The 16,970-nt window shown below is 39.7% G+C and overlaps 1 protein-coding gene and 1 pseudogene across 1 annotated transcript; one reads left to right on the forward strand and one right to left on the reverse strand.

Moving 5' to 3' along the window:
- Positions 1–5,221: 5,221 nt before the first annotated feature.
- On the reverse strand, positions 5,222–7,668 carry LOC116202680 (annotated as a pseudogene).
- Positions 7,669–9,540: 1,872 nt separating this feature from the next.
- LOC116202681 lies at positions 9,541–15,118 on the forward strand. The gene is made up of 3 exons (XM_031534286.1): positions 9,541–10,050; positions 13,405–13,924; positions 14,073–15,118. Exons 2-3 carry the CDS (start codon positions 13,435–13,437, stop codon positions 14,921–14,923), a joined length of 1,341 nt encoding a protein of 446 aa, XP_031390146.1. The 5' UTR covers positions 9,541–10,050; positions 13,405–13,434; the 3' UTR covers positions 14,924–15,118.
- The last annotated feature ends 1,852 nt before the right edge of the window (positions 15,119–16,970 follow it).

Below are 16,970 nucleotides of genomic sequence, written 5' to 3' on the forward strand. Positions count from 1 at the left end.
AAATACTGAATTTTTTTGGGTGCTCTATTTAGATTGATTTTTTTTCTTGTGTAGTTATGGATAAGTATCTCATAAAGAAGAAATCAACCATAGAAGAAACATTAACGACCAAAGCAAATAATGATTGCTCAAAAAGAAGACATGTGGAAATCAACTTGGAAGATCTCTCTTCGGATCCCGGGCTAAGGAAGAAAATTTTCGATTATCATCCTAATGATCGTGATAGAATTAGAAGGCATTATTTGCAACAAGGTCCATGTCAACTGAAAGGACATGATTTTCCTCAGAAGAAATTTGGGAATATATTCCGGCGCTTTATTCCAAAATGGTTTGAGGAGCATAAAAATTGGCTAGAATATAGTATTGCGAAAGATGCCTCCTTTTGTTTGTGTTGCTATCTTTATAGGCCGAACATTGGAGCGCAAGTAAGTGGTGAAGTATTTGTGTCGGAAGGATATACAAATTGGAAGAAAAAAGAAAAATTCAATGAGCATGTTGGAGGTTCGGATAGTGCCCATAACAAAGCTTGGAGAAGATGCGAAGATTTGATGAATCAACCACAACATATCCAATTTGCTTTTGAGAAGCGATCAGAACAAGCACGTAAAGATTATTGGCTTCGTCCTGACTGCTTCACTTGACTGCATCCATTTTCTTCTATCTCAAGGCTTGGCATTTCGTGGCCACAATGAAACAGAAGAATCGCATAATCAATGCAACTTTCTTCAACTCCTATATTTTCTTGCTAGTCACAGCGATGTTATAAAAAATGTTGTCTTGAATAATGCTCCAGGAAATATGAAAATGATATCCCCAGATATTCAGAAGGATCTTATTCGTACTTGTGCTATGGAGACCACTAATGCTATTCTCCATGAGCTAGGGGATGAATTCTTTGGTATTTGATGAATCTCGTGATGTTTCAGTCAAGGAACAAATGGCGATTGCTCTAAGATTTGTCAATTCGGAAGGGTGTGTTGTTGAGCGTTTGCTTGGCATTGTTCATGTTAGTGACACCACCGCTTCCTCACTAAAAGCGGCTATTCAACTTCTTTTTTTGAAGCATAATTTGAGCTTATCTAAAGTGCGGGGCCAAGGCTATGATAGGGCAAGTAACATGCGTGGGGAATTTAATGGACTCAAAACTTTGATCATGCAAGAGAATTCTTCTGCTTATTATGTTCATTATTTTGCTCATCAACTTCAACTAGCTCTTGTTGCCGTGACAAAAAAAAAACCCGCAAGTTGCTGCATTTTTCAACTCAATGGCTAGTATAACTACTCTTGTTGGAGCTTCATGCAAGCGTAGAGATCTTCTTCGAGAAAAGCAACAAAACAGAGTCTTGGAAGCATTTTAAATTGGTGAATTCTCAATGGCTAAGGGTTCAAATCAAGAGATAAGTCTTCAAAGAGGAGGTGATACACGTTGGGGATCCCATTATAGGTCATTGATAAGTTTGACTATCATGTTCTCATCGGTTATGGAAGTTCTTCAAATCATTGAGAAAGATGGCTCAACTGCAGATCAAAGAGGTGAAGCATTTTCCTTTATTGAGTGTTATGCCAACTTTTGAATTTGGGTTCATCTTGCACATGATGAAAACTATTTTGGGAATCACGAATGAGTTGTCTCTAGCATTGCAAAGGAAAGTGCAAGATATTGTGAATGCTATGGTTTTGATTGAAGTGGCAAAGCAACGTTTGCAAGTTATACGGGATGAAGGATGAGACTCTTTGATAAGTGAAGTATCTATATTTTCTGACAGAAATGACATTGATATCATAAATATGAATGAAATGTATGTGGCTCCAGGACGATCGCGGAGGAAAGGTGAAGCCTTGACAAACTTGAGTTATTTCCGATTTGAGCTTTTTAATGGTGTGATCGATTGGCAACTTCAAGAGCTCAACAGTCGCTTCAATGAGGTGAACACAAATTTGCTTCTTTGTGTGGTTTGCTTAAGCCCAAATGATTATTTTGCCTCTTTTGATAAGTCAAAATTGATTCAACTTGCTCGCTTTTATCCTTCGGAGTTATCTGAAATTGATATTCAGTTGCTTGACAATCAATTTGAGACTTACATTCTTGATATGAGATCTCACGAAGAGTTCTTAAACCTAGAAAGTATCGGAGATCTTTCTCAGAAGTTGGTTGCCACAAGAAAGCATATTGTCTATCCATTGGTTTACTTACTTATGAAGTTGGCGTCGATATTACCAGTTGCTACTGCATCGGTAGAGAGAATTTTTTCAGCGATGAAAATTGTGAAGAACCGCCTCCGTAATAAGATGGGAGACTCATGGACGATTGTTTGGTTACTTATATTGAGAAAAATATTTTTTGTAATATTGACAATGAAAGAATCTTGAATAGCTTTCAGGTTATGAAACCTCGAAAGGGACATTGGTAATTATTTAGTTTTTAATTCACTGAACTTCATATATCTCTATCGTTAATATACATTTGATATAATTTCATATATACGTCTATTTTCTTTTTATATTTTGCCCCCCGAGATAATTCCCTGGCTTCGCCCCTGACTATATGTATATGAAAAATGAAATAATACATGCATTAAATTGGTAACAATTTGGCTAATCTTGAAAGATATAAAAGCAAACTGGTCGGACAACCTTTATTGTTAAAGCCTACATAGCAAAATTAGAGGACAGTTGGTAGTTGACTACATGCAAGTAACCTCCCCCCCCGATAAGTGAAAGTTTTATTCATCCAAACCAATATTTACACAGTTCGCTAACTACATCATTTTAGTCAGACCAAAATTAGAAGCTAAAGCCTAAGGGGCATACATTAGCCTTTAATGCAAACTTAGGTAACGATGTCACTATAAGCCTCTTTAATTTCCTAATCTGCACAACAATACTATCAGAGCTAGAAAAATTCTTTTGAAAAACTCTTCTTGTCCTCGATTTCCACACTGCATACATAACAAGACCTTGTAAACTTACGATATTATAGACTAAACGAGAGAGCACGACCCAAAAGACTAGTCTATTAGGTGAGAGAGCCCATTTAGTTTATAAACCCCACATCAATTGCCAATACAATCAATGTGGGACAATTCTCATGCCTTCAACTAGTTCAGTCCATAACATACGAGTGACTATCTCGAGATTTTCCTTTCCACTGCTGCACAAATAAGAATTCAGCATTCCAATCACGGACCTCTTTGTCGATCCGCAACAGCTGCTGCAACTTAGACCATATGCTTTTGGTGAAATGACAGGAGAAAAAGATATGATCACGAGACTCTCCTTCCAGGTTGCAAAAAGAGCAGCAGCTAACCTGATTTGAACAACCCCAAGCTTCAAGTCGATTCATCGTTGCCAACCTGTCAAGAATCATCAACCAACAGACAAAAGAAACCCACGAAATATGCCCAGAAAACCCAATAAGTTTCTGCCATGGTACCCGCTGCCCTTGGCCTAAGAACTTTCCAAGTATCTGACATAGAAAAAGTTCTCTTTGAATTCCACGGAAACATCACTAGCTGCGGTGCCTATCGAAGAAGCTGCAAATCGAATTTCCCAGGCTTAAGGATCTCTACTTCTTGGCTAAATCCGACCCTAATCACCATTTGATTTGGTCGAATAGTTGGAAAGCAATTAACTCCCTTGTGCAATAGTCTACAACAGGACCCAAATCGCACCATCATACCAAAATGAAACTGTACTACCATCTCCAATCTTGCAACTAACAAGAGGTCTAGCAACTTCCCTCAACTTCAAAAGCTTCCTCCAATGCCAACAGCAGTTGCTTGAAACAGTAATAGACCAAATGTTCTTACCTTTAATTAGATATTTATAACACCAAGCGACCTATAGGGACCCAGCCTTAGTCAGGATCTACCACAGATTTCGTAGAACACAGGCTTTATTCCGTTTTACCAACTCCTTCACTCCCAAACCACCCGGTAAACAAATAACATCCCATTGGACTTTTGCACTAGAAGAGGAAGAATCAACTTCTTTCCAAAGGAAACTACTGCATTTCCATCATGGTTGTGAGATATTGCTCATATTATGTAGGAGGGACAAATCCTATCTTGAGCACTCGCATTCCTCTCCATGCTCTACGGCATACCCAACAACTGTTTTTATAACCAACTTGTTACGGTGGCATTTGACAGCATTAAAGTATACGACATTACATGTAGGAATCCATGGTGATCTCAAGTCAAATGATCACTGCACTATAGTCACTATGAGAACTGCTAATGACAACCACGTAACCCATGTAGCAGTCTCATGGCCAGTTAGTCCAGTACACATTACTCTTAATGTATACCTGCGGGATGACTCAATATCTCCACATCCATGACCTATGGGACTTGGTCATCAATCAACACCCGATAGGAATAGTGTTCATCATTGATAGGATCTCACAATCAAGTCACGCTTGATGCATATCGAACCTACAATTCTAGGGACGTTATTGTGTAAAATTAATATTTAGTACAATCCACACAATAATAGAAATGTCTCGTATTATAATGAAATACATATCATATTACAGAACTGATGACAGATTGCCTCTAGAGCATATACCAATTCTCAACGGATAGACCTCAGAAGCATGTATGTGAAATTTGACGTGATCACAACCGTTTAATCTAAGGACAATGCTTGGGTCCCGTGACACTTACTCTTGTACAACAAGAGTAATAGTTATGTACTTGGCTCGTGACTGAAAATTCAGCCACGGGACCCAAGAATTTCCCTTAATCTAAAAGGTTAACCTTATTAGACACAATGTGGTTTATTTGTTTATTACCCAATATCAGGAACATGGTGCTTTTCACCAGCTGAACATCTGGTTCACTTACTAAAGTGTGAGGATCCATGCTCACTGTAAACCGGCTAAGGCTTCTAGAAAGTAATGGTGGCATTCAACGAGTACAAACTGTCGATTGCGGGAAACAGGATTCTCTACGATCTAAGGCCATGACTGGTGCAGATTCATGAGAAAGGGAATTGCTATCAAAACAGTTAGTGACATACAAAATGTAAGGTCCAAATCTAGACCTGAAACAATGCATGGGCACTAAGAACCAAGAAATATGATCCAGCATCAAAATCAGCCATACTTCGATCCGTCCTCAATCGAGGAGCTGGAAATACAGAGAACAAAGAAAACATAGAAGAAAACACTTTCGCTATCAAGAAAAGGTTAAATTAAATTACATAACGGCAAAAACCCTTCATAAATTTTCCTCATTCCCACATTAAACAACTTCAAATCCTTACTTCCATGGGTCGTTAAAAAAAAAGCACAGCTTCAATAGGGACGGTAGTAGTATTTTTCGTACACAAATTGGGGATAGGAAACTAATTTGGGTTTGCTTAGATAGGAAGCTCGCTTGTCATGAGGAACAAAAGTTGGAATGGGCAGAAAAGGCCTAATCCACATCAAAACCAACTTGCACCGACCACTGGAGCAAGGTTGCCCCCCCTATCTATATGCTATTTCATGCGCGTTCTGAAATTTTTATCACAGAGGGCCAACGACTTTAAACTATATATCAAAGAAGCTGTATGTATTATATAATTTAGATAACGGTAACAGTTCTATGGTGATAGATCAGAAAGTCGTATTTTTCTAAAGTTTAACCTGCAGCTGATGTTTTTCTTATGCTGTCACTAAGTTCTCTAGCATTCACTGAATGTAATAACTCCAAAGCAAAATGCACAGGAGAACTAGGAATGACAAAAAAGAAACTAATTGAGCTAGAGAGGATAGGACCATCATATCAAGCTTCAAGTGTTTATCATGCAAGACATCAATTGAGCTATCATTCACTTCTCACCAACATGGCACTAAACTCCATTAGTGTAATTCCATTGTACAAGACCTCATTTTAGTTTTGCCTATCCCAAGTTAATTCATGTAGATGTCACAAATCCATTCAGAAATCTTTACTTGGATATAACCTACTGTAACTACAGCACCTTCTGCACATGGTTTTCTTAGGTCTTTCCCTCATGAAACTAGTGATCTGGGTTTTTAGTAGTCGAAAAATCGTGAACACTTCTTATGAAGAACAGAGGCCTTGGAATTTTCCATGATCAGATGGGTAGGTTTCAAATAGGGATGTACATAATTGAGTAGTTCACGTAATTGAGTTAGCCGAGAGATACCAATCTATCGGAAGGAAATGAGCCACTATTTCTCAACTATTCACTTATGCAGCTAAAACTAAGATATATATGGATGAATTCAATATATAAATTTTTGGAATTATGTTTTATAGTCTGTTAGATCCAAGTTATCAATCTCTGTCACACAAGCTGTATAAATGACATCGGAATACAAATATAACTGGAAGAGTGGCGCATATGGTTGGTGGTGGCGTCGAGCTGAACTACTAACCTGGATACAAGGGTAAGTGTTTGCAGCAGCTTTGTCACCAATAAGTATTGAATCACGCAGAGAAGAGTTCCGAGCATTCTCTGCCTTCTGGACCTGAACAAGCCCCCTGTAACAGTTCCTCGAGTTTCCTGCTGAAATATCCTTTGAGATAATCCTGCTCCTTGCTCCTTGTCTTCTCCCCCTTATGAATCATCTTTATCCTTGTGTCACTATCAGCTCGCTGGTGATTGTTCGTCAAAGCCACTGGATAGAACTCCCCAACTGTGTCATCTCCCTCTAAAACCACACTCGGATACTTCCACGTGATTGCAGACCCTCTCTCCACCTTGGTCCAAGAGATCCTTGAGCTAGCTCCAGCACAATGCCCCCGTTTCGTATCGAAGTTGTATGCCCCACCGTTTCCTTCCTCGTCCCCAGCATGCCAGTTTTGCACAGTTGAGCACTTGATCTCGGCTCACTCTGCACAATAAAGCTCGACCACTGCAGCATGGAGCTGGTTCTGGTCATAAGTAGGGGCCTCCAACTACATCCACGACTATCAAAGTCCTCTCAAGTTGCCCCGTCTCCATCGCATTTATCCGAAAATATGTTGAGATCTGCTTGGACACTTGATGTCCTTGGGGATGTAGCAAAAGGACCCTTTGAGTTCAGGGCAGCATAGTAGTTATCCCCGATTGGCACGACCTTCCCCAAATACCCCCTAACTAAATCAGGGTACTCCCCAATTGCCTCCAAAATCGAGCAGAATATAACACCCGTCTCTCGCAACTTCTCCCTGTGAGTCGTGGCAATGGAAAAACTATGGAGAACTGCGTCGTCCACAGCAACATTTGCCAGTCGGTCTCTCTCATGCAGGGGCATGCCCAACCTATCGAAGTACTTGAGCAGCTCAGGGTCAGCCTCATCAAGGCTATGCAAGGTGGGCTTCTTCTTCAGGGTCGAATAGTAGCGAATGTCCTGGAAATCAATATGCGGGCAAGCTGTCCAGTTGGGCTTCTTCATAGTCATGAAGGTATCGAAGGCCTTCAACCTAAACTCGAGCATCCAATCGGGCTCTTCCTCGAACTCAGCTATCATATGAGCACGGGCCTTGAACTGCTGCTGGCGCTGGTGCTGCTTCTTGATGCTTCGATTTAGGGATTTGGGGGAGGAAAGCTTGGAGCTTTCGAATTTTGGGAGGAACCCGTTTGGTTTTGGGGGATCAGAGTGGGGTTGGGCAGTGAAGCCGGAGATTCCGTTGGTCAGCAGAGAAGCCATTGTTGTGGCGAGTCGGAAGAGTGATAATGAAAGGAGAGGGAGAGAGAGAGAGAAGAGAGAGAGAGGGAGAGAGATGGTGGAAGAAAGGATTTTCTTTGCTTGCCAGAAAAGAAAATATTCCTGGAAAGGAGGCGGGAACTCAGGAAACACAAATCAAGTATTGGATCTTTGTTTGAAATCTTGGGAGATATTGAGGTTTCTACCCCACTCCAGTGAGGCTAACTTTAGGCTGGGCCGATGCGAATTTCGTGCAGAGTCATCAGATCATTAGCCAAACTCGGCCTAGCCCTCAAACGAGAAAAGGCCAACAACTCCCATCATAGCTCGGGGATCAAAATCAGCCCGAGGAAAATTCACGGCTTCCCGAGCCCCTATCATCTCTGTCAACCTCTAATTCCTGCTCACGTTGTGTAAACTTTGAGGAAATCCATAAGGTGTTGGAAAAAAAGCTTCTGCCATAAGCTACCCTTCATTTTTTTCTTGGTGCAGATATCGAATGTTGGCTGGATTTTTATCTTCAGCTGCAACCATGGCTGTGGTCTTGGGCCAATGGTTTTTGGAGTGGCATGCTGGCTGCTGTGGGATTGGAGAAACAAGGAGCTGTTTGAGGTTGGCATCATTCGACCTGCAAACGAAGTTGCTGCAATCTCAAGAGTAGTAGAGGAGTTCAGTAGGTTGTAATTGATGATCGCATCCTTCGCGAGCCGGTTCGTGAGTGGCGTTTGATCAGGTGATTAAGACCTCCTGTCGATGGATCAAACTAAACTCTAAAGTAACCAGGACCAGCCGGATCGGGTGGATTGTTACATGATGCAGATGGGTGATGGATTCGTGGTTTCATCCAAAACATTGGACTAGCTACAGCTGTTGCAGCAGAGCTGTGGGGCATCAAATCCGAGCTCAAGTTAGCTTGGTCTATCGGCTATAGAAGATTGACTGCAGAGGTGGACTTGGACATTGTGTGCAAGCTCATTTCAAAGTAAGACGTTTGTTCCCCATCTATTTCCTCTTTTGTTGCTTCGGTGCGCTAGCTAATCAATTAGGAATGGGATGTTCGTGTCATATCTACAGAGAAGGAAAAGTGTCTGCTTGCAAGGAAATCCCTGGAATTCTCTTGGGTTTAAATCTATTCCACTCTCCACCGGAAGGTCTTCAGAGACTTCTGTCCGACAATATCAATATATCATAAGGGATAGCATACCTCGCTTTTGCACGGTGTAATTTTACTTCCTAGGCATCTTATCCACCGAAAAAATACATACATGGAATATGACTGCCGTTTCGAGTTTTCCAGAGTTAGAATAAGATGGACGATGTTAAATGTCGACCATAGGTGGACTCAGAGTACTCATGAATGGCACGAACCTCTTCTTCAAGTGATACTTTCCATTTCATTTCATTTTATTGCTTTATTATCCGGTTATAAATCACCAGCAAAATACACCTTACCATACGGTTTTTAATTTTTTTTTTTTTTTAGAAGATAGCACAATTTGCTATAATTTCTCCATTTAGCATGTAAATTTTGAAATTTTTTCACCATATAGCCCACCTGGCGTAGGAGAAAAAAAAGGACTGAAAGACACTTTATAAACAAAAGTTGGGGAGCAATGTGGGTTTGGTCCAGTGATTCTATTACTTACTTCCCTCAAACAAAGTCTCAAGTTAAAGTCTTATAAATAAAGAAAAAATACAATTAGAAAAACTTTACCTCTTGGTGGGTCAACTTAATTGGAACTGAATAATCAAGTCCATTGGGTTTTCGGATACTGGGGTACACTAAATAATAAATGAGGGATTTTAGGGGCAAATTAGAAAGGAAAGAATTTTTTTTTTTCTTTTTGGCCATTAAGGAAAAAAGAATTTGAAGAGAGGGAATTATATATATTAAATAGTTTCAGAATCCAAAATCTGCCATGTGTCTTCTTTAAATATTTAGGAAGATTATTAAGCAGATTCTTTAGGAGGTTTTAGTATTTCTCTTTTGCTCTTTTGACCTTTTCGTGGATTCGTTTATTAGTTGTTCTCTTCTTTTTTTTTGTAATTCCCTTTTTGTTTTCTTTGTTTTCTTTGTTTTCTTGGAAACACATTCTCTGTTTGACATATATATATATTCTTCCCTATCTCTACCGAGGAGGTAATCCCAGCGAGAGAATATACACAGATATAGTGTGTGTGTGTGTGTATATATCCCAAGAAATTGCCTTTTCAGCTACCCGTATTTATTTGATTTGCTGTTTGTTCACTTCACATATTGAAGTCAGTCCCCTTCTTGCCAAAGAGATCTTTCTTATTCGTGCACAAAGCTTGCGGCTGTGGGGACGCATTCATCAACCTGTCGGGCATTCTCTGTTTCTTTTTCTTGGGATTCACTCGCCAGACCAATTCAGAGCCAAAAGCAGGTATTTTATGATGATCCATCTGATTGAGATGCTCCACACAGCGTCAAGTTCACGTAAATACCATCAAGTATATCATGTGGTTATTTCAATTCGTGCTTGTGCTGACTTATGAGTCCAGCGTTTTGCTTATGTGTCCCACGGGGTCGAAGATCACCCAATAATTCTTCATTTTCTTGGTGATTGGTCATTGTTCGACTTGAAGCATTGCCGTTCTTGTATCGTTTCTTGATGCTCCTAGGGACGTTTTACATCCTTCTTTTTGGTTTCGCATCACCCGATAATGTTTTTGTTTGCATTATTGGAACATTGCTAAACATTGCTAATAATGGAGATTGGAGCTTTCTGTAAATGCTAGAAGACTGTAAACTTGTTTGTTTTTTTCACGTCGAATATCTCCATCGAGGAACAGATGGGAGGAAGGCTCGAGCAACATTCTGCATATTGCTTTCTTTGTGAAATTTTGAGGTGACCACAACCTTTTCACCTAAAAGATTAACTTTGTTAGATACAGCCTGAGATGGATTATTTTTGAAGGTGCAATGCGTGAAAATAATTAAATGGGGACAAACTAGTGCGCGACGTATCAAACCTACGTTTTGGTAACATGTGAAATTTTGAGATTGCCACAACCCTTAATCTAAAAGTGTAACCTTTTTAGATATAGTGTGGTTTATTATTTTATTAGTCAATATTCTTGTTTTTACCTTTTTATTTGGATAATCTTCAGGAAAACCCTGTTGGAGTTGGATTTATGTACTTCCTTTTTGCTTGAAAGGATTTGGATTATATTTATGATGATCCGTCCAATTGAGTACCAAAATTAATAATTTGGATCATCAATACATTGGAGTAAGCATAGGAATGTTTAGAAGCTGTTTTGTTAGCACTTTTGGGGTAGTAAAGGTTCTCAAGTCTCAGGTTTCATATTTTCCTTGTACTCATTTCTGAATATTGCTTCTCGATTAACGTTTTGAATTCTCATTGGTAAAAAATTGTTCAGTGTCAGAGTTTCCTGTTTCAGTAAGAAACTACTAGGGATGTATGTAAAATTATCTTACTGAGAAATTCCTTGAATGAAATTATTTGGCGGGGTCAAGCTTTCTGTTCTATCTCTTTCTCCTTCTCTTCATGTCTGCTCACAAAGTGAGAGTATCTTGATAGTTTCCGAGTTCTAGGAAGTATACATCAATCGGTTTGGAGACTTTGCTATTAGTTGTGTTGATTAGTATCGGCACATATAATTAGTTGTAACAAGAAAACAGGAAGCCATCAGATGCCATTCCTCCCTATTGATGAAGAAAGTATGGAAGTTTTGGTACCAAATGACTGTAGCTTCTCTCTGTCATATCTAAGAGTTCATCAATGTCATGTGGACTGTAAATCGATTTCTCCATAGTCCGTTAACAGACAATTATCTCGTTAGCATGTGCTGATGATCTGATCAGCGTAATCCGGTTAATTCTCCCTGCTGGCTCTTCCCCCCCCCCCCCCCCCCCCCCCCCCCCCCCCCCCCCGACTTGTCTATTGATGATTTAGCAAAATGGTGTTGTATCTTGCTTCTGTTGGATTTACGCCGGATAAGGTGTGTAGTTTCACATAATGGATTCTGATGAGAGTGAATTTATACTGACACCTTCTTATTTGGGAAAAAGCATATATTGCAAATACACAAGATACTTTTACTATGTTGACCTTCCAAGAAACTGTTTGAATTCTTTTATTCCCAGTACTCATGTACTTGAAGCTCTGATCTATGTCGTATGCTGCAAACCCTATTCTTTATCAAAGAATTATTTAGCAGTATAGAACTAGGACATTCGCATATTTAGCTTTATCTTCACTCATTGTGGCTTATGGTCAGTATGATCCAGTTAAGTTGAATCACTCAGAAAGCAACCACATTATTTTGCTTGATTAGATCATTCTCCGTGTGTCACGGGGTAAAAGCATAATTCAGAGAAAGGATCTATAAGTGTTTAAATTGTCCATGGAGGGTGGACTTCACAACCACTTCAGAAGTTTATCTGCAGACTTTCGAATCTTTTTATTCTCTTATAAGTAACAAGTTGCTATTAATGGTAACTGGTAGTTATTTTATACTAATCTTCCACCGGTTTTCCATTTGTGCTTCTTGTTTGCATATTTCAGAATTTAATGCCTTTTAATACTAGATTTCCCTGTACATATCATATTAATTCTATCTTTAATTTGTTCTTTCCACTGAAATATGAACTGTTTGAGTCAATGGTTTTTCGATAATAATGATGCTCTTTCAGCTATAAATTGCTTACATGTCTTCTTTGCATTTCATATCTAGAGCCAGTCCTTTCGATTTCGCAGTCCAGTCTGCTTCTCTGCTGTGAGGTTACAATTCTCATCTATACAATAAATTAGTTTAACTGGCTTATCATGGCTTTGTTTCTCCTGTGTTCGTCCATCCATGTTTATTTTATTTTACGTCTTTGAGTAAAGCTGGCTGTCATATTCATCACGGTGATTAGTGTTTCTTTCGTTTTTCTTGTTTATCTTCAAATTAGTGTTCTAGGCACTCAGCTTCTCAAGCTCACCTTCTTATTTAAATTTATCACGTACAAATTGGCTACAAGGTTTGGTGATGTCATGAGCTTCGCTTTGTCTGGACAAGTGAAACATGCAGGAGCAGAGAAGCAATATCGATTCATGGCAGTCCTTATGAATTTCCATATGTTGATGTAGTTTTCACTTAACTTATCCCAACTTCTTTTCACTGTGAAAAAATTTGAAATCTCCTATTGGCCCATTATAATTCTTTCTTACAGAGGCCATGTTTGGTAACATGAATCGATAGAAACGGAATGGAATTAGTGAGCCAAAATGCATCACTTTGTATGGTTGATTCCATTCCATTCCATTTCATGCAAACTTTTTTCTGCTTTTGTTTTCCAAAACAGGTCTTTTGTTGTTTATGAATGAAAATTGCTTCCTTTTTTGACAATCCCGTGCAACATCAGTTGTTTTATGGAGCCAAGCCGGAGGCCATGGATTGGCCTTGGTTTCTCAATGCTAATCTGTCTAGATGTAGCTAAGCTGTAGGACTTCGTTGTGATCAAAGCCAGGTAGATTGCTTTACAAGTAATCCTAGATTTGAGCACAATCAGCATGAATAAGCTTTTCAATGGTTTCTTTCATCGCAATGATCATTTTTCCTATTCGCAGTTCTGTTGGGTTAATTTTTAGAAGTGGAAGACGTTTCTTCCTATTCGGTGACAGCGAGTTCTTATCAGATCCTCTAATCAGAAGTATATAGTAATGCAATCTATATCTGTTAATTTTAGGTTCAATGTCATTTAAGAAAAACTGATGCTCCTATGCAAGGTTGTTTTGAAGAGCCCAATATCAGTTGACATGAGCCAAAAGGGTGGCGGAAAAGCCACACTTGTGCCGGTGGAGCTTCCCATGAAGCGCAAGCGTGGTCGGCCTCGTAAAGGGGAGGGTTCCCCCTCAGCTCAAGTTGAAAAGCCGCAACCTCATCCTCCTCAACCTCCATCATCTGCGCAAGCAAACCAACAAAAGAACACCCAAGAGGTCGAAGAAAAGCCACCCTCACCAGGTCCTATAGGAGGAAACAACAAGATCACCAATGGTGACAACTCTGACTCAATGGTGGGTCAGGTGGTTCACGGTGTCATTGATGCTGATTTTGGTGACGGTTACCTTTTCTCTGCCATTGTTGGGGGAATCAGCATGAGGGGAGTCGCTCTGAAAGCAGGTCGGGTAGCTCCGGTCACTGCAGCAAATGATGTGGCCCCATATGCTAAGATGTTACGGAGGCAGGAAATTCCATTCCCAAACATTGGTCCACAGACTCAAGTGGAGAGTGCAGCACCAGCTTCCAGTAAGTTCAGTTCTGATATAAAAGCATACGGTGCTAATGCCTTGAAACGGATTGTCAGATTTTAGTTGTGAATTATTTGTAGCGTTCATCTCAGGACAATAGTTTATTATATCATCAGCAACTCACCTCTGATGTCGTGCTGTCACAGTTGTCCCAAGCAATGCAGCAGGTCAGAAGGTTACTGAGACTGGAGGTGAAACCCAACCTGTGAATGAAGAAGACCCTGCTTTGGTACAGAAACCCGATGAGGATATGAAGGAAGCTGCGGAAGACTCAAAGTCAGGTCCTGCGTCAGGATCACCCAGCGATCTGGCGCCAGGTCATGAAGTTCAAGCAGCAGATTCAGAGCTGAAGTCAAGCGGACCCGAGCCCGTCCATGCTGAACCCACAGAGCAGGATGTTGAGCTTGAGCAGGCTCCTGACCTGAGGTCTTCATCCCCTAAAAGCCCGATACCTGAGACAACCGTTGAAGCTATTCAAGAAGTGGCCATGGACTCCAAATCTAAGCCCAATGCTGTGGCCATTGACGAAATGAAGGCTGATCTCATCGAGCCTGATCGGGTTCCTCTTTCTGCGGAGCCTAAGAAGGCCTCTTCTCCCCAAAAGCAAGCTGATACTCTGGCTGGCCCTGAACCTGACTCGTTTGCTGAGATGACACTCACGCTGGGACTCAACCAATCCTTCAGTTCTTCAGAAGTTGAGAGCAAGTCTGCAGGCCCCAAGCCTAAGAAGTCCGAACCCATTCCAGATGTTGGGTTCAACCTTAACATTGGGATGGGCCAGACCCCTCCTACTACTCCAACAGATCCTGAGCCACTGATGATTCTCGTACCAGGCTTGGAACTTGCTGGCAGTTCTGTGGATGGTTCTGCAACTCCTCCGCTAAAGGATAATGCGATGAACGCTCCGAGCAGGGATAATAGATTGGGTGTGGAAGTCGGGCCTGCTGATGCTGATGCTGGCGATGCCAAGGTGGCTGAAGGATCTATTGCCTCCTGAATAGAATGAATAGGTGCTCTTTTGGAATTAGTTTCAGCTATAGTTAGTGCTAAAGGCGTTTCATAGATTACCCGATCTTTCAAAATTGTCTTCGTTGAGTATGCAGTCGTTTATGGTCTTACATTAGCGAGAAACTATTAAAATGCTTCTGTTAAGGTCTTACTAATGAACTAGCCTAGCGCAAATTTGGAGTGTTGATCTTTCTTTTGAATTTCCGTGTCAGATCGAAATTGCAGACGATTTTCAGAAAATTAGATAGAATGGTTCATAGTGTGAGTTTTAATTGTCATCAAGTCCAGTCATGTGGCAAAAGCCCCATAATTCAGTCACGACACCCCAAATTTAGGCGCACCTAAGTCGATAATATACTAACACCGTACATAAATCAGCCCCTTGTCATCTGTCGTCATAGAGAAGACGCATCATTTCCCGTAGTCTCCACAACCATTGCAAATTTGCTCTGCACATTGACGAACGATTCCGAATTCATAGCATGTCTACTACTCTGTGCAGCACGCGGGCTTCATACCCCATATATATAGATCTTTCATCTGAGGAAAAAACTGAATCTTGTGCAGACCTTTGATAGGGAAAAACCACTAAAAAAAATTGACATTCGAGCATGGAAATTCTACCTTGGTACTGTGTCCCGTGCTTAATAACCATTGAATCGGGCAGCGCCCTGCATACTCAATATTTGCAAACATTCGAGCTCTGCTCGTCGCAAGGTGGAATTCGGCTCGATCTTATCGAACAGTAAGTATTCCTTTTTAGGTGGTCTATCATTTGCAGCTTAATCAATTACTTATCAAAATTTCATTAACTCTTTGAATGTTATCAATACTTCTACATTCAGTTCGGTTAAACATATACTTTCTTTACTTCTTTCTATTTAGTAAAGAAATTGAATAGATATCTTCGTTATTGAAGGGATTCGATGCACGATAAGCATTATGGTCTGGAAAAATCCGGTCTTGAACACGTGCAGGCCACATGCGTCCTTTGAACCTCGAATGTCCACAAGTACAACACAAACAACCTGCAAAAAGGGAAGATCAGGAGGAAATCCCAATTTGCCTCTTCAACACTTACATGAAAGTGTACTTAAATGAGATTGTACGAGAAAAGTAGAGAATGGAATTTGTGAGTTTAGGCGTACCCGGATGGTATTTATAGGTTTTATGGAAGATCGGTATCAATTTGGAATCTCTAGACCGGCCCGAGAAGAATAACTCCCAAGAGTGGGAGAAGGTTTCCCGTTGACAACTTAAATTTTGAGAAAAAAGTTGCATATATCCTAATTTGTATATATAGTTATTTATAATATTAAATTTCTTCTGATTTTTCTAGACAAATATTGGGGAAAATATTTTTTTGGAAATAATTGATCCGATCTTAATGACTAGATTGTTTACCTCGATGGGTCAACCATATAACCTGCTAACTTGATCGTGTCAAATTTAAAAGATTAACAAGGGTTGAAAATTAAAAAAATGAGAATTAAAGAAATAATAAAGCAGGGCCGAGGGCATTGATGGGACAAAAATGACTGGATCATTTGTCGCAACGAATCAACCAGATTATCCGCTACTTTTCTTAGATCGAAGTTAAAATTACTAAAAAGACGAAAAGTAAAAAAAAAAAGTGAAATTTTAAAATTTAAACTCCCCATTCGCTCTCTTATTTAACTTATTTTATAGATATATGAGTTCATTTACATAATACATCATAGACATATCACTACATTAAGAGCATGTAAAAACCTTTTATTGAAAAATAATATGCTCTTGGATTCAATTCTTCATTTTGCTCATACTCTTTGAACTTAAAATTTTTTTCTTTTTTAGATGTGAAAAGATATTGAGAAGATAGATCTATTTAACATTTTTACCAATAAAGTCAATTTTAGAAAAATATATACACACTATAAAAGTGAAAATAAACCATTATTTGAGCATTTATTTACCTCTGAAGTTCAAATATATATACAAACACATATATATTAGCAAAGTAGATTATATATGTCTTTTAATTATCTAAATACTTA

This window comes from Punica granatum, chromosome 4 (genome assembly GCF_007655135.1).
Source record: "Punica granatum isolate Tunisia-2019 chromosome 4, ASM765513v2, whole genome shotgun sequence".
NCBI classification, from domain to species: domain Eukaryota; kingdom Viridiplantae; phylum Streptophyta; class Magnoliopsida; order Myrtales; family Lythraceae; genus Punica; species Punica granatum.

Bases quoted from the DNA above. Each gene is read 5' to 3' on its own strand.
- LOC116202681 (XM_031534286.1), top strand. From the start codon at position 13,435: ATGAGCCAAAAGGGTGGCGGAAAAGCCACACTTGTGCCGGTGGAGCTT. The intron at 13,925-14,072 runs GTAAGTTCAGTT...GTGCTGTCACAG, and splicing joins GAGTGCAGCACCAGCTTCCA to TTGTCCCAAGCAATGCAGCA.